We start from the raw sequence: 27,676 nt of genomic DNA on the forward strand, positions 1-27,676 counted from the left end.
TTGATTTACTTCATTTATTTGAGTTTATTTATTATCATTGTGTCATGCATAAATATTATGCCCAGCCCAAACAGGCTCACAAGACACCATTATTTAGAAAAAGAGACCCGAAACCAGAATAGCAACATAAATTACAAATAATACTAAACACATAAAACCACTTTAGAAACAAAGTAGCCAACTTCTAAACATTAAAACGACACATCCATTCCTTTCTGCCATCATCAGTGCACCAAAACATCTCTCAAATACAACATTTCCAATGCCAGTGTGTGCTTTTTCAGTTCAGGACTGGTTTTCAAATTAATTTTCCGTTCCAAAATATAAAGTGTCCGCCCTGGCTACTGGACTGGTTGAGGCTATGGGGGGAGCTGCAGCACCAAACAGAGCTAGCATGAGAGTATCAGCGAAATTATAGTGAGAAAGGCACATTATGATTTAACTTTATCAGTATAGCTTCAGGGAATTTGGGGTTTAAAAAACCTGAGGAAGAATTCACATTCTACAGTTTGACATAAATCACACATGATGAGATTTTAAGGCCTGATTCTGGTAAATTCAAAACAGTCGAATTCTTAAATGCGACCATTTTAAGGCAAAAACTTCAAATTCAAGTAAAGAGATATCTTACACCCTGAAATATCATACATTTCCATCAGAATTATATTCCTGGCGATGTGTAGAGAGCTTTTAAATAGCCATTTAGACAATTGTGTAGAGGGATAAAATGTGATAGTTTAATTATCATGAATAATGTGGGGGAAAGAAACAGACATTTTTGGTAGTATAGGCATAAATTTCATGGGGAGTAGGATTGCATTGGAGGACTTTGGACTGGCTTTAGCTCTACAGGCCTGGTTATAATGGCAACACTGTATGTCTGCATGAAGATGACTGGATGTAGAGTCAGCTGATAGCCACACAGCTGTGAATGAGCCAGTCAGTGTGAAGCATGAATGACACAGCTGCTGTCGGTACGGCCTGAATTATCTCTGTGCTTCATATCTGATGTTACACACTACACATCTTACACTCAGCTACGTTTGCCTTTATTTGTGCAGCACACCTTTCACACTGTAAGAGCCTGTGCTGGCCCCGAGATAATATAGAGACGTCACTATTACTAACCCTTTAAATACGAAACAAGGCACAGCAAAAACATGCCTATAGTAGTGCAACACAAGAACAAACAACCCCTAGGTGCATATAAATGATACTCAAGAGATTCTGGCCCCTCTCTGTGTCACTCAAATAAAAACATCATTGTCATTGTCACACATTAAAGTTGAGTCTTTCCCTCAGTGTGCTCTCAACTCAGTGCATCTCTATCGTGGCGTTCAGTCTGGTAAGCAGGTCAGAAGATGTCCCCGTCTTTTCTTCCTCATTAGCTACCAGCAGTCTGACCTACCTTTCTCATCACATCAGTTGGAAAACCGCATTACAGTATGAAAATGGTGTACAGTAATGACCCTCAGCAGCTCTCATTAGAAGCATTTCAGTCCTGCTTCTCCTTTGTCTTGGAAAGTTTAGGAGGCTGAGGGGTGGGGCAGGGAGTGAGAGTGGAGCAGGGGCTCAGCTGTCCTGCTACAGTAGGAGAAGTCAGCATGTGCCAACTTTACAGCACATTCAGGAGAGCTCAGTGTTACAGTGTCTCTCCCAGGCTTGGAGCTCCCCCCCCTCTGCACACACCAGCAGGTATGACTCACTCTTCACCTGTGGCAGGCGGACCTAGAGGACAGAAAAACACAGAATAAGATTAACTCTTTTATATTTGATTTAAATTAAATTATATACCGGGTTGATTTTGGCTTTTAACACATCATGCTGTGCAACTTTTGTTTGGTAGGCATATTTGAGTTCTCTGAGCTATTTGGGATCAGCAGGACTTGACAAGTATAAAACCTAAACAACAATGACAATTAAGTCCCAGTGTCCTCAAACGAGACGACAGTAAAGTGCCAATGTCTTCAGAGGAGTACTTCCTAATTAACAGCGTCTTAGCTTGTTACAGTTGCTGAAATTGGTCAAATTTGTTGCCATATCAAACTACAAACATTATTAATCATAAATAAACAAGTGTCAACCATAAAATGTGATCAGGTTTTGGACGTTGTCCACTTTTGTATCATGTAAAATAATGTGAAACTTCACCCACACCTGTGTCAGTTACTACCGGAAGTGAAAGAGACCAAAAGCACATGTGCATCCTAAAACAAATAATAAACAGCAGAGGCTAAGTACATATTCTGGCTCCTACAGACCTTTCAAAGTGCAAACAGACTAACTTTTTAACGCAACTGCATCTTCAAAGACATACAGGCACAAACATATATAGTCAACATATAACAGCTGAGCAGTTTTCATTGGATAACTGATTGAACAGGATTACAAATCTATTGGATGGTGAATCCACAAGTGGAAGTTGCTTTTTTCGATGCAACACACCATGCACCAATCACACAAGCAACAAAATAATGCAGATATCTCCTTAAATTACAAAAATATTAAGTACAGAATACAAATAAGAAAGTACAAATATAGAAAAAAAGTACTACAGCCATCATGTGTAACAAAAGAAAGAAATGACAAGTTCAGGTTTTCATTTAAGCCAAAAGGCTCAACTGTGTTAAGAGCCTCTGCAGAGCAAAGAGTTAACAGTGTCACCACTTGGAGAGGGTAGAACGTTCTCCAGTACCTTATACTTTAGTGACACTGCAGAACTGCTCTGTTGTAGATTAAAGAAGCATGTGTGTGCCCATTGGTCTTGACTCTGGTAAAGAATCTGGACGTGTTCCGAATCGCATCCTTTTAATTTTCAGTAGGTACTGCAGCTGCCCTTAACAAGTACGCACTGTTGCATGCAGTATGTGCACAATTGGGACACACTACTCTCATAACATTACACCCTGACTTTCTTTCTCATATAACCGTTACTTTGGAGATAAAACAAAATGCTGTTCACTGAGCTCCCCAGAGACGGAGGTCAACCTAGAGCTCTGAGCTCTGCGGTGGTTACTTTGCAATGTATGTAGTTTAACTTTTAAGTCTCAACTGAATACACTGTAGATTCTTACATATTATCTTTCTTCTCCCTTGGAAAGACTCTGTCCTTGAGCTGAGAGGCACCTGATGTGGCCACATGCTGTTGGATGATACACGAGGACCTTAGTTTTATCTGTGATAAAGGTGTGAGTTAATGTGCATACGCCCACATGCACTCCTAAGAAGAGGCAAAGTGAGAACACCTGTGTGGGTGTACCGTGGCCCGTATGAGGGCTTTAATATGCAAATGTATTCTTTTCATTTTCAAATATATACTTTATGGTGTAGGTGGGATGTTTTTACATGTAGGTTACTGCTTCTGAAGGTTAAAACAAATGATAATGACCACTGATAATGTAACTCATGTAGGTGCAATTACTGAGGTAAGTACTTTACTACTGCTATTTTTATTTTCTATTTTCTGCTAATTTTCTTCATTAAAAGTCAGAGACAAAAACTGCACTACATTTTATTTAAGATTTTATATACAAAATCATTCATTAGTTTATAGAATATGATGCATTGTTATATTAAACTGCCAAGATTACAAGTCAAGATTATCTGCACCCTGATCAGCTGCAATATTAAAACGCTGCCTACACAGTGATGCATCATTAAAAGAGACAAATCATGAATAAATAAACACTGCCAAGAGGTGTTGTGCTGCATAATGAGTACTTTCAGTTTTGACATAATTTTCTTCTTAGACATCCTCATAATTAAATAATGTTTTGAATGCAGCACTTAAATTGTAATTGAGTGATCACATATTGTTGTATTTCTACTTTTTGAGAAGTGAATAAAAATAGTATTGCATTCAGAATCTCATGTCACTTGAAAAATGACTGGATGAGAGCAAAATTCTGGCCATCAATATGGTTTTTCAGGCAAAAAATGTCAACAGAAATGGCATTTTAGCAGCTTGTTAACAAAATCTCTACAACATTGGACAACAAGAAAATCTCTCTTGGCAGATTCCTAGACTTGTCAAAGATGTTTGATACTGTTGATCACACTTCCTTAATGCAAAAATACAAAAATATGGTCTTCATGATTAAAATGGCTGCTTGATTATTTTAAGGACAGAGAACAGTATATCTCCATTTATAGGTATAATTCAAATAGAGCTAAGCTACTTTGTGGAGTACCTCAGGGTTCCATAGTTGGACATCTCTTGTTTTTAATTTACACAAATGACCTGCCTAGGGTCTGCAAAAATGTACTGCCTCTTTTAAAAAGTTTTTTATCACACTTATTTGAGAAGCAAATGAAGAACTATCATCTATTGTCAAATTATGATATTAAGATGAAAAACCTCTCTCTCAAAACAAAAAATGTCAAATTTTATGATTTTTTGCAACAAAAATAAAAAAGATATAGTTTTCAAATGTATTTGAGTGTATTGAAGAGTGAAGAGGAAGGAGCTGAATGAGGGAAGGGGGGAGGTAGGTATAGGAGGGAGGAGTAGAAAGAGAGTAGAGAGCTAAGTTCTGCCTTTTGTATGGTATTGAACAGTATTAGAATTTGTAAAAAAAAAAAAAAAAGTTAAGACAAAAAAAAAAGTTAACACACTAGATTAACAGCATTAAATAATTTTTTTTCTAGTTCCACATGATATATAGCATTATTTGATTGGTTTATATATATTTTTTTCTAATATATATATATATTTTTATTTTATTTTATTTTTTTACATGCTGTCCACCCCTGTGGACATTTGAAGAACTTAAGAGGAATAAAAACACTTGAGAAAAAAATCTTGGCTGGGGTCGAAATAACTCATGCCTGAAAGGGCTCAGGACTTTTATCATATATTTCATATATCATATATTTTACCAAATTGTCAGACTTCCCTTTATCAATATTCATTGAAATATAGAGGATCATCTCTTTGGAACAACCTACTTCCATCACTACAATCAACATCTACATTATTTTTATTATTATCTGAAAACATCTAAAAAGGACTCTAATATAATATCATGCAATCTTTGTTTTTATCTTTTTCTTTTTAATGTATGATTGTTGTTTTTTAATAGGGGAGGCATCTTCATAAGCCATTCTGTCTTCTTACCTCTCCTGTACAATGTTTTAAAATCCTTATGTATGTATGTATGTATGTGCAGATTACTGTTTGTGTCCGTACCCTGTGGAACAGGAGCAGGTGGCGGTGGAGAGGAATCACCAGCGGGTAATGGCAGCCTGGGGGCGCTCTCTCCCTCTGTAACACATGCAAGTCAGACCAGTGAACAGACAGCAGCTTTGCAGAAACATAAATAGAAGTTAGCTGACTGAATAAGAACTTGGCCAGCTTTACAAATGTCATGTCATACAGTCAAACTCTCTGTTCGCCCATTAGCCAAGCCTGCTCTTAGTTACTTACTGTAAGCAACAACTGCAGAGCTTCTGCAAATGAATTAGAGAATCAAAAAGTTTACATGCTGTTTTAGAAGTGTTTTGTTTTCCATGTCAGGCAGAGAAAGATAATATAAAAAGTGGATTAAAGATAGGCTTACATCCCCTGATGGGTCCACACAGTGGGCAGGCAGAGCAAGAGATGCTGGGTAGATACTCAGTGCTGTGATTGGAGGAGAGAGAGGAACATCAGAGTCCTTGATGTGTGGCGGCGCTGCTGCAGGCATTCAGCCTTTGGGTGCACTGCTGGCCAGCCATATTTGTAATAATACAAAAACAGTACATATTTGTGATGATGAAAGGGATGACGGCGTGAGTGTGAAAGGAGGGAGAGGAGAAGCGATGGGGAAAGCAGTGACTGGAGTGAGTTTTTATCATCACACATGGAGCGAGGTACAGTACGTGCGGTTTGTCCACATGGACTTGTGGTCATTATTCATAACACCCATCTCCCATTAGTCCAGGAGCAGAAAGACCCTCATCACTGCCTCTTTAAAAAGCTCATGACACTGTATTGATTTATGGAAACGGGCATCCAAGTTCCTGCATACCAAGGCTATTCTTAGAGTGGGTATTTATCACCATGTTCTGACTAAGGCCTCCAATATAAGCAGATGTTGCCAGGACTGTGCAGTGCTGTGTTTATTCAGAGTGGCTCATATTGTCTGGAACTCATTCCACCTCACATTTATGTTGTTCTTAAGATACTGAGGACTGTTAAAGTACTACTTTGGCTGTGTGGATGTCTCTGTGATTAGGTCATGTTACTGAAATACCTGGCATTTCTAAAAACAGCCATAGAGGAGATTTTTTTTTCAACCAACTGGGTTAAATTTGACAAAATGAAAACAAAAGCCACGTGTATATGGCTCTGGCTTTTAATGTTCCATTGCTTTCCATCAACAGTTGCATGGATATTTGGTAGCTGTGTTCAGCTGAACTACAACAATGAAAGGATCCATTCCATGACTGTGGTCTTCACAGTGTCAAAATCATATTGGTTTCTATGGTGTCATGGCATACAATATAAAGTGAAACAGAGAGGAACAGAAGATGATGAAGATGATGATGATGGCGTGATGAGGAAGCAGGGGTGTTGATCCCTTGCCTGTCTCTTTGGGGGCTCTCCAGTCCTGCATCTCCCCCTTCAATCTCTCCATTTCTTTCTCCAGCTGGCAATATCTCCTCTCTGCTTCTTGTAACCGTCTGGTGGACAAAGAAGACACAAATGAGTTTTACAAGTTTCATGGTATCTTCTTATTGTTTTATATCTTCATGTTTTTGTGTGTATCTGTATCTGTTCAATAAACAAAATTATCTCTTTCTATGGTAAGATAGAAGACTGTAAGTGAGCATGATTTATACCGGAAGTCATGTTAAATTGACCCTTCACTAAGTCCTGCCCCTGGATGCAAACTGGCCAATCATAACATAGCATCAGGCCGGCTCAGACCAGGGTGCAAAAAACAACACAACTGTGCTCCATCGTTTCAGATTTCCTTCATTTTCAGGCTGGTTTTGTGGATTTGGAGCTAAATGTTGTGCCTGGGGCACGTCGTGTATTAATGATACTCGTTACCTGGAGAGGTTGGAAAAAGATATACGTTTCTTCCCTGTTCCAAAACCAAAACCAAACCCTGAAAAGTGTAGGGTTAGCTAGCTAGCTACTGAAGATGTAGCCTACTGAATGTATACACATGCTGCTTTTGCTTTTTAATCATTATAACAGTGAAACAAAGAGTGACCCTGCTGTACAGGAACCAATGAAGGGAAGCAGGGAAACTTTGCTGATATTGAACCAGCTGTGTGTCATCACAGTGTGTGCAGATGAACATTGTTTGACTTTTCCTGGAAATCCCTGCCAGTTCAGCAGCAGAGGTCCAGGTGCTGGCAGTGGCACGGGGTTGAAGCCAAACACCGTTCATCTGCACACACTGTGATGCCACACAGCTGGTTCAATATCAGCAAAGTTTCCCTTTATATTCATTGTCTTGTGTGGCGATCAGCAGTGATGTGGTGGTTCACTTTTACACTTTTTTCAAATTATTTAGTGAAAACAGTATGAATATTACTTGTTTAAATATTAGGCTTCAGGCAATGTATCAATTATGAATCATTTATTCACTCTAGCTCTGACATACAGCACAGCATTAAGAGAGAGAGAGTTACGGCACCTGGCACACCGACACAACATCACTTTATTCTGTTAAAACAATACTTACAATTTTGATGAATTTTTATGAAAACCATTTTGATTCTTTTGATCTGAGGACCCTTACAGACTAAAGGAGTATGAATAACTTACAGGGTAATCGAGGAATGGACACATTATTTGAGGTAGCCAACAACTCACTTTTATACATCCGAAAAACTTTTTTTAAAAAAGGGAAAAATGAACTGCTTGGCAACCAGACCATGTGTCTAATTGAAACAGGCTTTTATTTGTCAAAATGTGTAGCTATACTAGGTTAGTAAAAGGTACCGGGCATTTAATTGGGACTAGGCTTTAAATTGAAGTTTTATGGTATTTATATTTCGACATAGACTACCTCAATTCATACCTCTGCAAGCCGTCATCAAGTCCTGATATTTGGTCAGTTTCCTCCTCCTCCTCCTCCTCCTCCTCCTCCTCCTCCTCCTCCTCCTCCACCTCCTCAGTGGTGGTCTGCGTGGATGCAGTTGGACCTTGCTCAAGAGTTAGCGGGAGCTCCATAAGAGCCGGAAGGCCGTCTTGTAGAGTGTCTGTGAGCTGCCACAGCTGGCTCTGAATTCAAACCATGGGTGGATCAGGCTCAGGAAAACAACGAAAACTACACAATATTTGTTTTCAGTGAATGAAAATGTATAAAAATATATAAAGTAACGGGTGCAGCCTGACAAATGGAAAAATGCGAGGTGTAACATGTACAGTCTTTAGATGTCTCACCGTTTGCTCTGGTTTGTAAAGGCTCTCACAGTCCCTGAGCCTTGTGTGGTCAATCTGCATCATGATGTCTTGACTGCGGTCGATGGCACCCGTCTGACTATAGAAGAGAGACAGATTAAACAGTACCAAGGAAGACTTCATATAAAGGCCAGTGAGAGTCGCTGGATGTAAATAAAGCCATGAATTCAAGTTTACCAGGTAGCGGTGTAAGAGTATCCAACAAAAGCCAAGTGCACTCCCACTGGAGCTCTGTCCATCACATCAGACAGTGTCTCCTGCAGAACACAACAGATACCAACAAACACCAGTAGGTGTTGTTTTATTATGTGAAGTTTGTAAGGCAGATTTTATCATGATTAAATGCTCTGTTAAATTATGTTATTAAAGGCCACAAAAATATCTGCAGATGGTTACATAAAATTATTTGGGGTTTCCTCATAGAAAAGTGTGGAGGATTAAAGTGATAGTTGGGGTTTTATGAGGTTAAGAGGTACAAGCACATTCCCAGTTTGGAGAAGCAAGACAGGAGTACCACCATGGAAGCTAAACAATGCACTGCTGTGGACTGAGTGAAACAGCAAAACGTATTTTAGGCACCTAAAAAAATAAACAACAGTTTAGGTGTACACTATACTGAGAATATGTTCACAGTTTAATCTTGACACAGATGGCCCTTTCTGACAAGTATGCCGTTATCGTCCTCAGTTCCCCACCTATGCTCTCGCCAAAGCCACCAGACTCCGTTGACAAAAACACTCATTTTAGCTTGCTAAACGTGGGAGCTGCTGGTCTATCACTGCCTCGATCACTTTGTTTGTTTGTGTTACTGTGGGACCCTGGTGAATCCGAACTAGCCCTTTTAAACACCAAAGTCACACATTAACACAAACAAGCAAACGGAGACAGCAGAAGAACAGCAGCCCCTGTGTTCAGTGATGTTAAATTACTGTTTTTCTCAATGGAGTTTGGCTTTGAAAGATGGCTTCCGTTCCAAGTCGGAAAGGGCTGTTAGATGGCAAGATAAAGTGGCTTAGTTTCCAAGCTGGAGCCTGCCGACTGACATCTACAGTATGTAATACACTGACTATGGATAAGTGCCTCAAACAACCTCACTTCAAAAGATCTGTACTATCCCTTTAACCATGTTGCTCACAGTGATAACAAATACAGGTTGTTCTTTCAGACACAACCAAGGCTCCATCATAAGTGCATGACAGGGAGAGTAACATTCTCTCAAGACAATACCATTTCACTGAGACTGTCATCCAGAATGTCAAAGTTGGAGGTGTCCGTTGCATTCGACACTTCAGGCAGGAAGGGAGCAGGGTGCTTATGCAGGGAACCCCAGTCGAGTCCACTGAAGAAGGGATGACTCCTGAAGTCACTGGAGCCTTTCCTCCCTAGACGGACTTCCCTCTCACAGATGAGCCCAGTGACGAAGGAACGAGCCTTGTCTGAGACCTCGGGGCCAGAAGAGGGGAACTCAAAATACTCCTGCGCATTGAAGGAAAAGAAAGAAAAGCTTGGGTGTGCTAAAACTACCACCACCCAAATGTAACAGTAGCAGTTGTCGGTATCAGTGTGTTTATTCACCTGAAAGTGGATGATCTTTGCATACGTCTCAGAGATGGACTCTGCATAGAAGGGCGTGGTCCCCAGCATCATCTCATAGGCACAGATCCCCAGAGCCCACCAGTCACATTCAGGACCATAACCTCCACCTCCCTCTACTGCCCGTAAAATTTCTGGAGACAAATAGTCAGGGGTCCCGACTGCTAGGGACGAGTGAACCTGCAGTGAAATCAGAAATAGACTGATGGATTTTCAGACACAAAAAAGCATAATCTAAAGGTCATGACCTGCACGAACATGATTTGATGTTTGGCAGTTTTTTTCCCTTGAAGAGTATACCTCATTAAACTGTCTAAGATTGTGTCAGCTCTCACCATCCCATCCTCTAGGAGCCTCAGACAGGAACCAAAGTCCCCTAGTCTGATGTGTCCGTCAGCTGTCAGCAGGATGTTGTCAGGTTTGATGTCTCTGTGTGAGAAACGGGACGGAGGGGGGACACTGTCATCTCTGAAAGTCATCAGTCAAAAACAACATATCATAGGCTGTTTGCAGTGTTCTCATGCAGTTCTAGCAGAGACAGCATCCATGTTTTTGGTGTGAGCTGTTGGGCTTATAACTTATAACCAAAAGTGCTATTCATCAGTCTAGATTGTTTCAGTGTGAGTTGCAGAGTGTTGGAGATATTGGCTGTAGAGATGTCTGCCTTCTCTCCAATATAATGGAACAAAATAGCAGCTTGTGGTGCTCAAAGCAGCAAATAAATATACAACTCAACATCAATGTCTCTTTCCAGAAATCATGACCCGCTAACTCAAGATAATCCACAGACCTTGTTGTGAGCAGTTTCATATAGGAACTCTTTTCTTTCGATCTACAACTGCCAACCATATCACCGCGTAGAAGGAGGGGTGCATCTAGTCATGGGCAAGAGGTGATAATGACAGCGTGAGATACAAACATTTATGGAGTCTTCCTCGGCTCAACTAGGTGAGTGGTGCTATGTGAGCTAGCCATAGATGCACCTTTCCTTCTGTATAGTGATATGGTTGGAGGGTGTAGTTTGGTAGAACGAAAATAGTTCCTATGTGAAACTGTTCACAACAAGGTCTGTGGATTATCTTGAGTAACCAGGTCATGATTTCTGAAAAGAGACATTGCTGTTGAAGTTTTTCAAATGTATGTTTTGGCACTTTGAGCACCACAAGCTGAGTGCCATCTAGTTCCATTATATTGGAAAGAAGATGGACATCTCTACGGTCAATATCTCCAACACTCGACAACTCACACCAAAAAAATCTAGACTGATAAATAGCACTACAGGCAAGAGGAAAAATATGTGTTTTTGACTTTGGGATCAACTGTCCCTTTAAGTTACAGTTTCTCTAGGGACTTTAGGAGGTTGCATTTTAAAACTAATTTGTAAATTTTGTAAGCAGCGAGGAATGGGCCTTCTCGGGGGTGAAGTCAGATCCCTGCACTCAAGAGTGAGATGGAATATCCGTCATAGAGTGTGGGCATTAGAATGACCTATTTCACATTTAGTCCACTATGTGGCGTTAGAGAACACACTAATTATACATCATGTTGGTGTAAATCAATTGTTGGCCACACCGTGTAAATTTCAAGTAAATCAAAAGCTAATTGTCCGACAAGTCTTACTTCCTGGTACCTGTATTTGTACATTAAAACACCATGAGCACCATTTTAAAGAGCAGAATAGTCTACCTGTGAACATAACCCAGTCTGTGGACAGAGTCAATGGCCATGATCATCTCAGCCAAGTAGAACTGAGCCATGTCCTCAGGGATCCGGTCTCCAAACTTACTGAGCAGAGTCAGCAGGTCCCCCCCTACATAGTAATCCATCACCAGGTACTGAGGGAGGAGGGGGTGAATGGGTGAGGGAAAGGGCAGTGGTATTTCAGTTATATTACAACACATACTAAAGACTAGCAGGATATAATCATACAAAACATTTACTTGACATAATTGATTGGATGTGTTCATTTTATACGCACCAGATAGTTGTCATCCTGAAAGGCATAGTGCAACTCTGTGATCCAGCGTCTGTCGCCTCTCAGTAAAACCTCCCTCTCCTCCTGGTAACATGCTGTCTGTGTACGACACAAACATAAAGACAACCGGGTAAAACCCACAAGGAGAAAGACAGATGGCTAAATAGCTGTCACACTGAGCCACAAACAACTGAAGAACATGCAGCTTAACTTTAAGAGCACAGTTTCTTTTATCCTCCATCTCATCCCAGCATCGCAGTAAGAAAATTACCCATATTCTCTGTCCTGTGAATGTGAGCAGGGTTTTGTGTTTGTGTGTTACCTCTCCTCGCCTCAGCATGTCCCACTTATTCATAATCTTCAGAGCATATACTTGTTGTGTGCTTCGCATCCTCGCCACAGCAACCTGCAACAGTTATATGATTGTAGTGAGGATGATTCAGATGAGCATCTTTGAGTGTGGCTTAAAGTGCAACTTTTACATCCAGTTGCAAATTATTAACAACAACAACTTTATATATAAGTATAAAAGCAGGAAAAAAAAGAGTAATTCAAATCCTTTTGGAAACTGTTCTCATCAACTCCTTATCAGATCAGTTAAGATAATTTTAAAAGCATAATTTCTGTTTTAGACCCGCTCACCTCACTGAATGTGCCTCGACCGATCACCTTCAGGATGTGAAAGTCTTCTCTTTTGATGCGAGTCCTCCTCACCTGTCTCACCAGGGGCTCAGCTGTTATTGGAGGAGAGAGGAGCGAGAGTGTGACTGCCAAGAAAATTTGTGTGCTATAATGTAGCCTACAGATAAGAGAGGACACAGGAAATAAAGTATTGCTGGTATTAATCCCTGGACCATGAAAATGAAGGATGGTATATATGGTTTTTATTTACCTCACAAGCAAGTCAGTACCAAAGGGGTTAACCACTACTGGACTACAGCTACCCATGATAAATATATTTAACTGAATGGAATTGAGTGGATTAGAATTGATCAGATGTGTATAAAATTAAATGAATGAATGAATGAATGAATGAATAAATAAAAACTAAAATCAAGATCAAATAGGGTAAAAATAAACTATACATTCAGTAACTCAAGTAAATAGTGTATGCAATGAAGTCTGTGGAATTTACATTTCAAAAATAAATGAATAGTTTTGGGTACTGTGCATGTTGCTTTCTTGCGGTAAGAGAGAGATAAGAAGGTCGACACCACTCTTGTTCTGCCTGTACATTAAATATGAACCTAAAAGTAGCACACGATTCACTTAGCTTAGCCTGCTCAGAAGCCAAAAATGTTCCAAACACAAAAACAATATTGTAATAGTGGATTTCTTGCCAAAAAAGGCCAAACGTTTTATTCATCAGGATACTTTGTTATGTGTTATCCCTTCTGTCCTTTTTATTGGACAGAGAATATGAATGCAAGAAACAACCTAATAGTAATAATGACAATAAATGGTCTTAACACACCTTTTTTTCAACAAAAAACCTGAGTTAATTTATTTTTTCATGAGTGGTTAACTCAAATCAGTGAATAAAGTGCTGCTTTAAAACACATTGTATAGATATATTGTGTTGTATCTGTCATCACTACTCAGAATATCCTCAATTTCTGAGGGATCTCCTGAAAACCACTTGAGTATAATATTCTATGTTCCTAATCAATAGGATGCATTATAGGCTGATTCATTAGGAAATCAAATCAGCACAGCACTTCCCTGTTCAGTGACACTCAGATCCACCGTCCGTTTCTGAGTTACAGCTATAAATCTTTCATATTATATTCTGACATTTATAAGTCATATGACATCTAATGATTCTTCTTCTTCTTTTAGGTTTTATGGCACGTGGCAACCAGCATTAAGGTGCATTACTGCCACCCACTGTGTTGGAGTGTGAACCAGAGTTATTTATCCTTTCCACAAAAAAGAAAGAAAGAAAAGAAAATATCTTAACCAGTCCAATTTCTTTCAAATATTGGAACAGTCCTCCTACACTGATGTCAAATACATTATTTTAAACTGAATTCTTCCACTCCTAGCCTCCTGATTTCCCTCTTTAACTTTTCACCTTCTCCAGAAAACTTTTGGCAATGCAAAACTACATGTTCCACTCATTCCTTAGCTTGACAGTGTTCTAATGTCTACTTAAACACAGTTCAACACAAATTATGTACTTTAACAATATGTTAAATAGATTAAGGCCCAATCCCAATACCCCCCCTTGTCCACTACCCCTTAGCCCTTGGCCCTACCCCTAGCCATTGCCCACTACCCCTTGGCCCTCTAAATGAAGCAACGAGGGGTAGGGGTAGAAGTCTTTCCCTAGGAATTGGGACACCACTCACTACATCACTGTGTCGGTTACATTCACACATATGGAACTGTTTTAAACAGGAAGCTGCGAGCCATCTACATTTCCAACCAGCATCTACAATGGAGTCTCCGGTTGAGTTCATCCTACCTATCGCATTTGCTGTATTCATCATGCTTCGTTTGATGAACGACAGACGACAGGGGACTTATGCTAGTTAGCTAGCTAGTTAGCTAACCAGCTAACATTACGAGGCAGCATAGTTATACTAGCTGGCGTGTTATCGTAATGTGAAAAATCCAACAATTTTGCAGAACAGGATAGATGACAGACGCCAGATAGTGCGAGCTAGCTAGCTAGCTAACAAGCAACCTGACGACAGTAACGTTAGCTACGTATGAACTTTTTTCCCCGTCTCTTGCTCAGTGTTAGTCATGGTGACGTTTACCCCTTGCTGGCAAGTCAGAATCCGAAATCCCTCGCTCCGAAGGGCTAGTTTCATACCCATTACCCCTCGTTATGCCCCCTACCCCTACACGCAAAAAGGAATTGGGACACCCCTACCCCTCGCGGGAACGCGCAAATGTAGGAGTTGGGCCAAGGGGTAGGGCTAAGGGGGGGGGGGGTATTGGGACAGGCCCGAAAATGTGCCTTGTGCTGGCTCCTTGCCTTGCAGTTGGCCATGCTTGTTAAAAAAAGGGGGCGTGGCTCTACTGCCGTCAACTTTAGATGATGTGGAACAGTGTGATTGGCTTATAGACATCCAATTAGATAAGTCTAGGCATTTGGGTGATGTCAGGTGACAGTAATCATAGATCTAGACATCCTAGAAAAGTTATGTCCATTGCAATGGACCTGAAGTGGGGGACCTGGACGGGTTAGTATGGCATGAATAATCCTGCGTACAATGCTCCTAAAAGCCTGGAAATCTCCCTCAACACCATCAAAAGATATAATGTTATTTAGCCTTAGGAAGACATTACATTTATTTTTAGGAGATAAACGTTTCGCTCAAAAGTAAATTTTCTCAACTTTACATTTCAACATTTGTCTTTTTTTAATCTAAATATGTGAAGCATGGAGATATCTGTTACTTGTAAAGACTGTACTTGTACCTACATCTCCATTAATAAAAATACCTCTGTGAATACAACTCTCCTAAATCCACAACTTGTGATTTATACATTTTGTTTGTTTAAAGGTTTATCAGCTGTAGAGATACAGGTAGGCATATATTTTTCAAAGTTTTGGACATAGTTAGGGAAGCTGTTTCCCCCTGCTCCAAGACTTCATGATAAGCTTAGCCAGTCACATGCTGGCTCAGCTCCATATTTAGCTCCATATTCATTTTTTCCAAAATGCTGAACCGCTCCATTAAGGATTCAGTAACTGTCACAGGAGGTATTCAGCTGCTCATAAAGCTGAAATTATTGCAGTCGTTCTTGGCTTCTGTACGTGATCCTTTAAACTTAGACACATACTTTTAAGGTGGTTGTAGCGTTTTGGTGTTTTGTAGGTCCCTAACATGTTGCCGTGGACATAATGAGGGAAGTATGTAGGAGCCTTAGGACATGACCATTCCTATAAAGATCCTGATTAAGTGTTTTCAAGCTCTAAGGTGATGAGGTCGACAATTTGGCCCTGTGGATGTCTTCAACTGTGAAATGCCTATTTGCTGCTTGTTCTTTTCATTCTGGCTCTCAAATAACAGCAGGGTCCTATTAAGTGTCAGCACGCATACAGTTTACAGCTCCGCGTGTCCTCCCAGCTGAACAGAAGATTCTATTCACCATAAAGGGAGTTCCTCTTCAACAGTAACTGTCTGAATCGGAGTCGCTCTGTGCGGCTATAAATAGCAGCTATCATTTATGAATCGCAGCAAGTTTTCCAGTCCTTTATTTTTATTTTCATTCCCCCACCTCCTCACACGCCGAGAGGAATGCAAGTGAGGCAGAGGCGCAGTCTAAACTGTTTTAAGACAAGAAGAGAGAGCAACTTGGGGAACACACATGCACTGTCGCCTCAGAGCTGGAAGTTTCCTGAAGCAACAGGACGATCCTGTGACAAGGATCCTTTATCCACCAAGAACATATAAACTGTAGCCCTGGGTCAGTAGGCTGGATCAGCCATGTGACCTGTGATGCATCACATAAGGCAGACACAGAAGACTGTGACTGTGGCCACACAGAAACAGACTGATGAATGGACAGCATTCATTTTGCAAATCGACCCTTCTACGATTACACTACATAACCGTATACTGTTCATCTCATATGGAAACAGATAAATTGTATTTTTCTGCTGACAGGATGAAATAATTACTCCAGTGTGGTTCTACCCAGCTTCACAGAAGAATTTCCAACAGAAAAAAGCAGATCCGTCACCCAGACTCTTGTAACATGTTGCTCTACATCAGAACATCATCGTCATCAAAAATTAGTGTAAAGACCTCCTTGTAAAAAGAAAAGTGGTGTGATAGATTAACGAGAGAACAAATGAATACACAAAATCTAAAACCAAACCGACTTCAAAGAACTACCAACGATGAAGGCCCCCTGCTGTGTTACCTGACGTCACCATGTCTCGGCCAAAAAGTTGCACATGAACACATCACAAAGACAGCAGCTGACAGCCAACCAGCACGTACGCTCTGCGCCTGCATGAGAGGATATAACTCTCCAGTCTGTATTCATCATTCAAACCATTAGACTGTCTTGATGCCAGTGTGAGGTTTACAATTTAGGTTAATTCATGTGTTTTAGTAATTTGCTAAAAAATACATTGTGTGTGTTTGTACACTTAACTATTTACACATTTATGTTCACAGTTATTACATGTGAAAATATTCACAGCAGCATTCTTAAAAACATTTAAATAATTTGCTGGATCTGCCACAGTAATTCTCACACACATTTACCTCAGTCTAAGTCCTTCTAGCTTCTCATTGGTTAGTTGAGAGACATGTGACTCATAACAAGGCTGTGTAACCAGGAAATGTGGTTGTTGTGAAGCTGCTGAAGTGTGGGGAAAAATAAAGTGCTGCTTAAGAGAATATCTTTGTCCATCCTGCTGTGTACTCTAAACAAGAGTGGCCGAACCGCCACATATCGAATCCTCACCCACACACCAGTTGGCACATTAACAACACAATCCAGTGTTGAAAGAATGGAGCACATTTACAGTGCACCAGTGGACAGTAACACAAATTTAAGCGGAAATGCAATTCACATACCATTGGTTTAGTACTATGGTATGGCATACTAAAAAACAAAAAAAAAACCCTACTACATTGCATGTTAGTATGGAATTTCGGACACAGACCCTTTCTTCAAAAAAGGGTACTTCAGAAGCAAATGGTTCTGGGTAGAATCTCAGCCCTACACCAGAAGCTTCCAAAGAGGCAAAGTCTGTCACCGACGCCTGGAAGCACAACTCTCAAAAATATCTGTGGCAGCTTTCATTGAACGTTCGATCGTGCTTGTCAATTTGAAGGAGCCACAAAGTGGACCACTGGCTTGAAGGCAGCATAGTTGCTGCTTACTGTTGTCCAGTCAAAAAGCTCATAGTTGGCCTACAGAAAGTTATGTTTGGTCAATGAAAACAGAAAACGTATGTCATCCCACTCAAACAAAGCTAGGAAGACTTACACGCTATGTCGCAACATTAGCCAGCAATTCTCTCCTCTATTACTAACATTACACACTTTAAAACTCACCAGACCACCAGACCAACAAACTACCTCCGCGACATGGTCCCAAGCCTCATTCTTTTAATTTTGTTCTCTGTAACCGAACTGCGACACATTATAAAGGACTGAGTGGACGCGAACACAAGTAATCAACTTCTCAATATCTATTGTCGGAACAAGTGTGCTGTAGGAACCAAAGTTACATGGCTTGCTCTCTGGGACCCGCTTCATCGAAGCACATCAGCATTCCGACTGGTTGCCACCGAACTGCGTCAGAGCTCATTACCATAAAGTTAAACTAGTTTTAACTCCCCTCCGGTCGCTTTGTGCGGCTGACAACCATGTCGCCCAAGTTGCCGGGCTCTCATTGAAAACTAATGACTTCCGCCGCTTTGGAAGCTCTTGTTGCTGTTGGTGTGAACATACAGTAATTGATTGTTCTGATCTACATGTCAACCCATTTAGTTTGTCAACATTTAATGGTCAAAAAGTAAATTTTTTTAAGAATTCTTGAAACTAAGTTAACTAAAACAAGAGCAGCCACAATAAAGGCTTATCAGTTCTTCTTATGCCATTCATCCATTTTTGGCCATTAATCCATGTCTGAGTTGCAGTGGCAGGAGACTAGGCTAGGTAGCCCAAAAGTGCTTTCCGCAGACCTCATCCTCCAGGTCTTCCTGAGACATGTGGAGATGTTTAGCCAGATGAGAGATGTAACTCCTCCAGTGTGTCCTTACATAGCGTCGTGTCTAGATCACTCATCTTCTCTTAGCTCTGTGGCAGCTAAGAAGTGGACTTCATGATGTTTAGTGCTGGAAAACATACCTATCAGTAAGTGTCCACCACCTTGATACCTCTGAATTAAGTTTGAACTTTCCAGCCTCCTCGCTCCTCAGCAACATCATTATCCATGTCTGTAGCTCTTTATTAAAAATCCAACAGTGGGGAGAAATAATTCTGTTTGTTTCTGCGCAGGAAATGGACATTGCTGTCCATCCTGTTCTCTGTGCTTCCTGCAGCTGTATCCTACCAAAAAAAGCAAAGTCCGTGGAACGGTCTGTGCATGTGTGTGTGTGTGTGCATACGGTATGTGCGTATATCCTGAGCCTGTGTGCCTGCTTGTGTTTATTCAAGACTACCACCGTAAGTGCTCTGCCAACCCCTCTGCCAGCTTCCTGTCGTCATGGACGGAAACTACTCCCCTCCATGAGGGACGACGGATCAAGGAGATGGAGGACAGGGTTTTACAAAATGGATCGATGAGAAAGCGATCGAATGTGTTGGTGAACAGTTACCCGAGGAGATGGAATGTCCCTCCGCAGGGTTTGTTTCTGATATTTCTGGTTTTTATTTGCATAATTCGTCTCCAGCATGTTGATGCTGTAAGGACAGTAAGACACAGTTCTGAATGGGACATAAAACAGTGAGAAACAGATGTGAATAGCTGAAGAGCCTTGTGATCATATCTCATGACTGCACATGTTGATGACTAACAACCATTCATAAAATCCATCCTCATATGTGGACAATTGTTTTGTATCAGGCTAGCCCACACAGACTGCTGCTGTACAACACAAAACCATTTTGTGTTGGACTTTATGCACGGATTATACCAAGAATAATTATCATTTTGCATTGCTTATCATTATTTATACATTTTTGGTGGAACAGAAAAAAGAAAAAAAAATGTGATGGAGTCATTGCTAGCTCCTGTAAATATTGACTCTGGCTTTGTCACCATCACTGACCTCTCCTGTTAGGAAACCATGTAGGGAGTGACCAGACCTGAGCAGACACAGAGCACGGTGGAGGGGACGCTACATGAAAACTGCTACGTAGAGATTTTTGGTGAGAAAAGTTATTTCTATGTGCCTGTAAGATCCTTGGTTTGGTCTTCTGTGAAATGTTCCTCTAACAGTTTCCAACCAGTTAATCCACCAGTTCCTCTTGTCATAGCAGAACTCAACTGACCAAAGACTACACTGAGCTTCACAAAGGCACAACAAATCTAATCAATGTTAAAGCTGCATTATACAACTTTTACCGTGTTAAAGGAGTGGCTCATAGTTATGGAAGGACTGATTATTTTCACAGTATCAATTCTTTCAAGTCTGTCATTCTTGTAGGGGCAAGTAGTAGACATCCCAGTTACCTCCCCAGCCTTGTGCTGCATTCATGTGATGTCAGAATAATTTGAAAAATTACTTCCCGATCATTTAGTGTTGTAGGGATGACATTTTGTTGTAGGCCGATGTGGAAGTAAGTGTCACCCTAGTTCCCTCGTCAAAAAGCCAATGGGATTTTTTTTTGCAAAATAATCTTCACAAACAAACACCACTTTTATGGTTTTTAAAGCCTCAATGCAGTCGCCAGATGCAACAAGCTAACGTTAGGCTATAAACGAACTACACAGTGGTCACATGACTTCAACATTATCACCACACCAAGGCTGTAAAGCCATGTTAGGAGTGATGATGTTCTGTGGTCTCATTTAGCCGCTTGTTAGCAACCACCTCTTTTAAAACCAGGGGGTCTTTACTGACATATTTTATGTCATAGAACAAAACGTCTCTTAGCTTGTGTTAACAGACCTTATTTCAGGCATCAGGCTTCAGGCACCAAAAACCCATTCAAAAAACCCACTGACTTTGCGACAAGGGAACCCGTAGTGTAAACATGCTAACTCTGGGTTTTAGGGTTCATTCCTGTACCACTCTATTTCATGGCTCCCCTCATCTGTTTCTGTAGCTTTTTGTTATCAATGTGTTGTTTAAATGCTCCGAGTAAATTAAATACAAAACATCTTTGTAGAGTTCGTGTTGTTTCCATGTTACAACTTATAGGTCATGAACACACCAAAGTTCGGAAGAACAACCATCTGAGGAGCACGTGAATGCACTTTTGGCCTTAGCTGGTGGAGGCTTCTACTCAAGTCTGATTTAATCGGTCCTCACTTATTCATTTAGTGCCATTGCTGTATTACGTTAGGACAGGTTAGGGATTCATGAGCACCCAGGTGTTCAGCAGGCTGACCCAGAACATACTGGACATTAAAACAAGATTTGTTTGTTAATTTTACTAATGGCAGTGTCTGTCGATTTTCCAGATTATTGGGGATACTGCCTCTGTAAAACATGTTGCTGTTGAAATTTTCAGTGTTGTGAGCAGCACAAACACATTTCCATTCACCTCCATTGTACTTAAATCACAGACACAGATCATTTAAAACCTGAGCAAATACCAAACCCTCAAAACCTTCTACACCTGCACTGTGGAAAGTATGTTGTCAGGGATCAACATTACGCACATAAGAGTTTTCCTTGTAGGATTTCCCCCAGAAAGCACTTTCTGACAGAAGTCTGTTGATTAAATTTAACCCAATCCATGACCTTTTTCAAACCTTAAACAAGAAATCCGTTTGATAGAAAGCCGTCTAGGAAAACTTCTCCCAACTGCCATCACACCTGGTCTGGCAGCAGTACCTAGCAGGCCTGCAAGGCCTTGCCGAGTGTGGTACAGTGTGCCAAAAGTGCTGCAGGGGGTGCATTCCCCAGCCTACAGGACACTTACGCCAGGTGGTGCAGGACCAAGGCTGGCAGAATCACAAACGATTTGAGCCATCTGACCAATGACCTTTTTGAATTCTTGCGGTCAGGGAAGCGCTCCCACAGTCACAGGGCCAGAACAGAGAGGCTAAAGAGGAGCTAATTCCCTCAGGCCATCCGAATCCTTGTATATATAGTATTTTCTATTTATATTCAAGCATAGTACAGGAGAAAGCAAACAAGCACTCCACAATGACAAATAAAAGTCTTGAAAAAAGTATTATTTCCCTCCGCTTGTGATGCTTCCCCGATCCTTGCCAGTTGAGTGAAGCATATTTACTCTGAAGCTCAGGCCTCAAGTCCAACTAAACCCAGAAATCTGCTTCATCACCGAAAGCCCGGCCAACTCCGACACTTGATCCTCATTCCCGGACACATGCTGTGGTTAAATTTGGAGTGTCACATCACTGGGGACACATGATAGCCCTGTTGCCCCCCTGGCTACTGGACAATACAATACATACACAGTCACAGTCACATGCAGGGATGTATTCTGTCAATAACAGAGAGAGAGGATGGATGGGGGTGAAGTTAAAGTGTGATGACATGTCAACAGATGTACACACAGAGCAGGGGCAGGCAGTCATACTACAATGGGCAGCATTTATGAGCCATTCAGTGTGTTGATACGTATGTGTGCGTGTAATTGTCTATAATTGATAAAAATGTTCGGCATGGTAGGGAAGCACCAGCTGAAATCACCATCACAACATATAAGCAGTGAGCATCAGTGTCATGTTAAGTCTGGGGGAGGTTCATGAGGGATGGCAGAAAGTCAGCAGAGGAGAGTTGTTGTTAATGACCTTGTCGTAGTCTCCTGTTGCTCTAGGTCAGAACACTGAGGTTATGAGGGCAGATCTGTGTGTGGTCGCTAAAGCTCAGTGCTGAAATGCTCTTCACATCATGTGCCCAAAACTGTGAGGCTCATTTTAGAGTCACGGTGCGCTGTAATCCCTGGAAAATGTCGACCTTGCCTGTCGGTCAGTCTTTAAATAAAATCCAGTTTGGATTCAGATGAATGTCAATTAATTATATTAGTATCAGTTTAAAGGAACAGCTCCCACCATAATCAAAATACATTTGTTTCCATATACCTGTGGTGCTAATTATCAGTCTTATTGCTTTGGTGCCGTGTTTATTTTGACAGCAATTTTAGATTTAGTCTTAGTTTTGGTCTTGAGAGGAATTTTAGTCAAGTTGGTCAACTTGTGGTCATTATGTTTTTTAACTGTTTTTTTTTCATGTTTAAACTAAACCAGTGAGGCTGATTCATGTATCAGAAATTAAAATCATGGTGACAGGTTGTATAAAAAACTGAAACTTTGACACCACAAATGACAACTAGGATTTGTACCCAGGTTCATTGTAGACTCTGACTTATCAATCAAAAAATAACTTAATTTCAGCCTGAATTCTTTCTAAATCTGCAACATGATAGTCTGGAGGTTTAAACTTACGTTCTCTCACAGAGTCGGTGATTGAACCTACACTTTTATCTTTGTCAGAGTAAACTCAGCTGAATTCAGACTGCCAACTTACAGCACAGCTACACAACAAAGCCTCCAACCTGCCTGTCAAACAGCAATCAATCCATAAACCTTCCTGAGACAGTCCGCATTTGAGTGCTTTTGCTGGCTAGTGAAACATCCTGGTACAGACTATTTACTGGAGTTACCAGCCCGTCGTTCATGTGGCATTTGATGATAACCGCAAGAAAAGGGTAAAGAGATAAGGATAAAGATCAGCTTTCAATGTCTGATAGTCCACCACTGACATTTTTGTCCCATCTCATGCTGTCCCATCTGTATTATAACAATGTATGTTGGGCAATATGCCTTTTTTCAGTGGGGTACACAAATATACTGTATGTCAGATTCTGAAATAATCAGATAATTTTAGTCTGACTTAACCTTGTGTTTAAAGGTACAAACATTAGACTTTTTTCTATTAATACTGGTTGAGTTTAAGGGTTTAGATGGAGGTAAAGGTTAGAAACATGAGCATGGTGGATTATTGAGACCTGCCACTAGCATTTTATTATCGATATTAGGCTATTATTTTCATTATTGATCAATATCTCAGATATTTTTACAGTAAAAAATTCAATTCATTCAATTTCCCTGTTGCCAATATGTTGAAATTGCTTGTCAACGGTCCAAAACCTGTAGAGGAAAGAAATGAACTGATGGTTACTAGACGACATGTTATCATCCCACTATTTGTTTCACTGTGGTATAGAAACCAATCTGATAATGTAACAGCACAGAAACTGAATAAAAATCCAGATGTAAACTGTGCTTCAGTGTTATCCATTAGAGGATCATATACATGCCACACTGTGTCTAAGTGCTCTGATGTCCACTCTGCATTGTGAGTTACCCCATTTAGACTTGTTGCTGGTTCTGTATTAGCAAGGACTGGTAAAAATAACTGCATTTTGCATTGTAATGTGAACTATAATTACCCCCTAACTTCCTAGTCATTTAGGAAAACATTACATCTGGTTCCAGAACGAAAAACCTAAACCAGAACTAAGAAACTGAATCTATCATGCACATTATGGTTCATTGTAGATGTTAAGACATAAATGTGTTTGCAAAATGATTCTTCAATGCATAGATCAAGGTAGAAATGTCATTAATGCACTACAATGCAACTTTCAAGCAGTGTCCTGTCTCTCTGATCAATCCAACAGCCCCTCTGGTTGACCCAAATGCACCTATTGGCTACTGTGGCAAACTCAGGTTCAGGTCTGGTGTAACCTTAATGGACTTTCACACCACATGATGACCTGCTACCTCCAATCCTTTCAATGAGGGGAAGGGAGCAGAGAGGAAGAGATTTCGAAACATGGTAGTAGGGGCATGCAGTGGCTGCCACCCATGTTAAGATTTGACTCTGCCATTTAGAGCTCACTGTGTTGAACTTCTGGTGAGTGCCAACACATTCTCACTTCGACCTCATCACATATCAACGTTTGGTCATGGACTTTCCACGTCCAGATACAACGTGCAAGGTACCCTGGGTGTGTTGATTGTTGACGTTCTGGAACACTGTGTCAGGTTCTGCCTGTTCCATGCATTGTCTTCTTTCAAAATACACTTCTGTTTTCACAGGAAGTTTACCGTTTACATACAGTCTCTTTCAAAATAAACACACTGCATCGGTACGTTGTTGGGTTTAGGTAACAAAAGTACGTGGTTATGTTTAGGGAAAAAACAGGGTTTGGCTTTATAATCTTACGTGATGCGAACCCCGTTCTCTCGGGTGAAAGTTCAGGAGTTCAGTTCAGCACCGCTTCTGCCCGCCCCACACGGACTTTCACCATCTAAACTTTCATTCTTGTCCTGCTGCCTCCTGACGCTGCTGAATGGTGTTAAAGTATAACAGCAACTGGCTGTGTATCATGCCAATGTTGAAGGACGGCTCTTCTCTTCAGTGTCTGGTGCCGCAAGTCACTGCCCAAGTGCAGAATTTTGATTATTTTGGGGTAAGACTGGGTTGTGGTTGCTGCCTGGCTCTGGCCGATGAAATAGAAGGGGGCGAGCATTGCGGAAGCAGAACGAAGACAAGATAGAGGAGCTGATAATGTTGGTGTCTGAATACCCAAAGTTGTTCAACATGGCACTAGCAACTTAGAAGAAAAACTGGGCAACTGGATAACATTTGCACCAAACATCAGATGATGTCCCATTGTCTTGCTACAGTATGCAGCTACAAGCTAGTCTGAACTTCCGCCAGTGACGGTACCAGAAGCACCTGCCTCTTATAGCAGACCTGGACCATTTAAAAACACTTGCTTTACAAGGGAATGGTCTTGCAGGTAGGTGGTTGTCAGGGCGGTTTCTGCACAGTTGTGTGAAAGCACCTTGTGGGCAAATGTGAACCATAATGCTGCGTATTCACGTTAGCTACTTCTGTGCATTCCTACGGGTAAGAGGTTGTTAGAGACAATGTTTCTTCAAAAAAACATCACCAGATAGATTAAGTACAGTGCCAAACTACCTTACTACGTATGGTTAAGGTAAGATCTTGGCATATTATGGCAAAGAAACTACGGTACATAAGAAATCTATATGTGACAGATGCCTCAGAGCACTGTGCACTGTCAGAGAACTGTGGTTGATAATGTTGCTGAAGCCCCAAAACACAAAAACGCCAGTCATTTTCTCAAATATCACAAAAGGACACACAGTAAAAGTTTTGAAAGCCTTAGACAAATTTTGTCATCCTGCCAATAGAGGCATCAAATCATAAAAAAGACACTACTTCCTGTATCGGCACTGGATGTAAATCGTTAGCTGCAGTATCATCCAATATTAACATAATTTGTAGGATAGTAGGCCTTTCACCATTCACAGCCTGCAGTCGTTACTGCATTTACACACCAGTGTTGACATGACTGTGACTTCTATTCTTAAATTGCTGCTTTCCTGCTGAGGAATTCAGTTCTTGAACAAACAAAGCAACCAGGTTAAGTCATACTGGCATTAATGGACTTCTTGTGTTAACTCTTAGATAGTTTATCAGGGTCAAAGTTAATGAATTATAAAATAAGTTGCTCATTTTCTGCCCAGGAATGTAGCTCTTGAACAGCAGAAATGGAAATCGTTTGCTTGGTCACACATGGTGCTATGTTTAGTTGGTGAGTTTTGGGTAATGCATCAGTCGATCGTCCTTGACCAGGAGCCAAACAAGGGGGTCGCCAGGCAACATGTATGGTCAGTAGCAGGATGAGTAATTTAGGTCAGCATGGTAATAGCTGAATAAAATACGAATAAAAGTTTAGTTTTCAGGAACTGCCTGGTGGGTTCATGTGTGATTAAGTCAAGCAGAAGTAGAAGATTCTACTGTATAAAAGAAACACGAACACTTTCATGTAGCCATCATTTCAGAGGACATAACATTTGACATACATTTGTTTCCTGGAGAACTACCCTGACCACGACTGGCTTCACCCTAACTTTGTCCGAACCTTTACCCAAGTAATTTTATGCATTATGGGACTTGCTTTTTGTCCTCAAAGGGAAGGCGAGTACCTACAGTTTGGCTGTGTAAACAGATGTATGTCCCCACAACATGTCTACATATGCATACACACACCTAGAAATGAGACGAAAACACTCACCCCATTGCAGGAAACCAGAGACATACTTTTCCCTTGCAAAGGGCGAGGAGCAGAACTCCTGGTAGACGCCTACCAGAAGGTCCAACAGGGTCTGGAGCCCAACAGGTCCTGTAGTTTGGGGGCCCTCGGCCAGGTCAGGTGCACCAAGGCCAGGGCCCGTTGACATGGTGCCCGGTGGGTGAGAGGTTTGCGTGGTTTAGAATTGCAGTGAAACCCCGGTGTCCATGGTGTACTGGATTTACAGTGAGACAGGCTGGATCTTCTTCTTCCTCTTGGTTTACAGTTGCTCTGTTGGCCTCTTGAGAATCTCATTTACAGTAACAGCCCACCCCCCCATCCCACCCCAACGTGCACCCACACCCCCCTCCCCCTTCTGGAGCTCTTTCTGGATCACACCTAACCCCACCCCCCGCCCGTCCGTCCTGACCTGCCTGTTCTGTCTACCTACTCTGCTTGATCACAGTAGGAGTGTATGTTTTCTATGCAAACATCCTCTTTAACAGTTCATGTTTCCTCTTCTTCTCTACTTCTACACAACTGTCAACTGTTTCTTTTGTCTTTATATGTCAGTCCCCTCCTCTCTCTGTCTGTCGGTCTGTCTCTCTCCTTATTCTTCTCTCTCCATGGCTGTGCAGCATCTGTCAAGCCTGCAATTTCTCCAGCTCTGACTCCAGACCTTTTTTGGTGTTTGAGTCTCCCTCTCCGTCTCTCCCCACTCCCTCTATTCAAACTTTCTACTACAACACTGAGACTTAATAGAGAAGCATCTACATGCTCTGAAACAAATCCTCTTTCCGTCTATCACGTGTTAATTTGTTTTTATTACCTGTCTTTGTTTGCTTTCCTTCCCTTTTTCCTCCCCCCGTGACAGAAACAGGAACCACTGACCTGAATCAGTGCTTGCTGTTGCTGTTACACTCAGTCATGTTTTGAAGAGCACAAATCTCTTATTTTGTCAACCGTCCAAGG

At 41.1% G+C, this 27,676-nt stretch overlaps 1 protein-coding gene across 3 annotated transcripts; it reads right to left on the reverse strand.

Annotated features, from left to right (window-relative positions):
• dmpk (DM1 protein kinase) lies at positions 1–27,048 on the reverse strand. 3 transcript variants are annotated; one of them, XM_033610260.2, is made up of 16 exons: positions 26,708–27,048; positions 12,612–12,703; positions 12,292–12,375; positions 11,973–12,068; positions 11,681–11,829; positions 10,330–10,423; positions 9,977–10,174; positions 9,629–9,877; positions 8,579–8,658; positions 8,384–8,480; positions 8,019–8,221; positions 6,566–6,663; positions 5,559–5,620; positions 5,426–5,448; positions 5,189–5,263; positions 1–1,728 (listed from the first exon to the last, which is right to left on the reverse strand). In XM_033610260.2, exons 1-15 carry the CDS (start codon positions 26,871–26,873, stop codon positions 5,224–5,226), a joined length of 1,731 nt encoding a protein of 576 aa, XP_033466151.2. In that variant the 5' UTR covers positions 26,874–27,048; the 3' UTR covers positions 1–1,728; positions 5,189–5,223. The 3 variants fall into 3 exon arrangements, with proteins under 3 accessions (XP_033466151.2, XP_033466146.2, XP_033466157.2); XM_033610255.2 differs by lacking the exon at positions 5,426–5,448; XM_033610266.2 differs by lacking the exons at positions 5,426–5,448; positions 5,559–5,620.
• Positions 27,049–27,676: the final 628 nt, after the last annotated feature.

This window comes from Epinephelus lanceolatus, chromosome 11 (assembly GCF_041903045.1).
Source record: "Epinephelus lanceolatus isolate andai-2023 chromosome 11, ASM4190304v1, whole genome shotgun sequence".
Lineage (NCBI taxonomy): Eukaryota > Metazoa > Chordata > Actinopteri > Perciformes > Serranidae > Epinephelus > Epinephelus lanceolatus.

Excerpts from the sequence above, each read along its gene's own strand:
- dmpk (XM_033610255.2), bottom strand. The coding sequence starts at position 26,873 with ATGTCAACGGGCCCTGGCCTTGGTGCACCTGACCTGGCCGAGGGCCCC. Across the intron at positions 8,481-8,578 it reads TACTCTTACACCGCTACCTG|TCAGACGGGTGCCATCGACC; the intron begins GTAAACTTGAAT and ends TCTCTTCTATAG. Across the intron at positions 5,621-6,565 it reads GAGAGCCCCCAAAGAGACAG|CACTGAGTATCTACCCAGCA; the intron begins GCAAGGGATCAA and ends CTCCAATCACAG.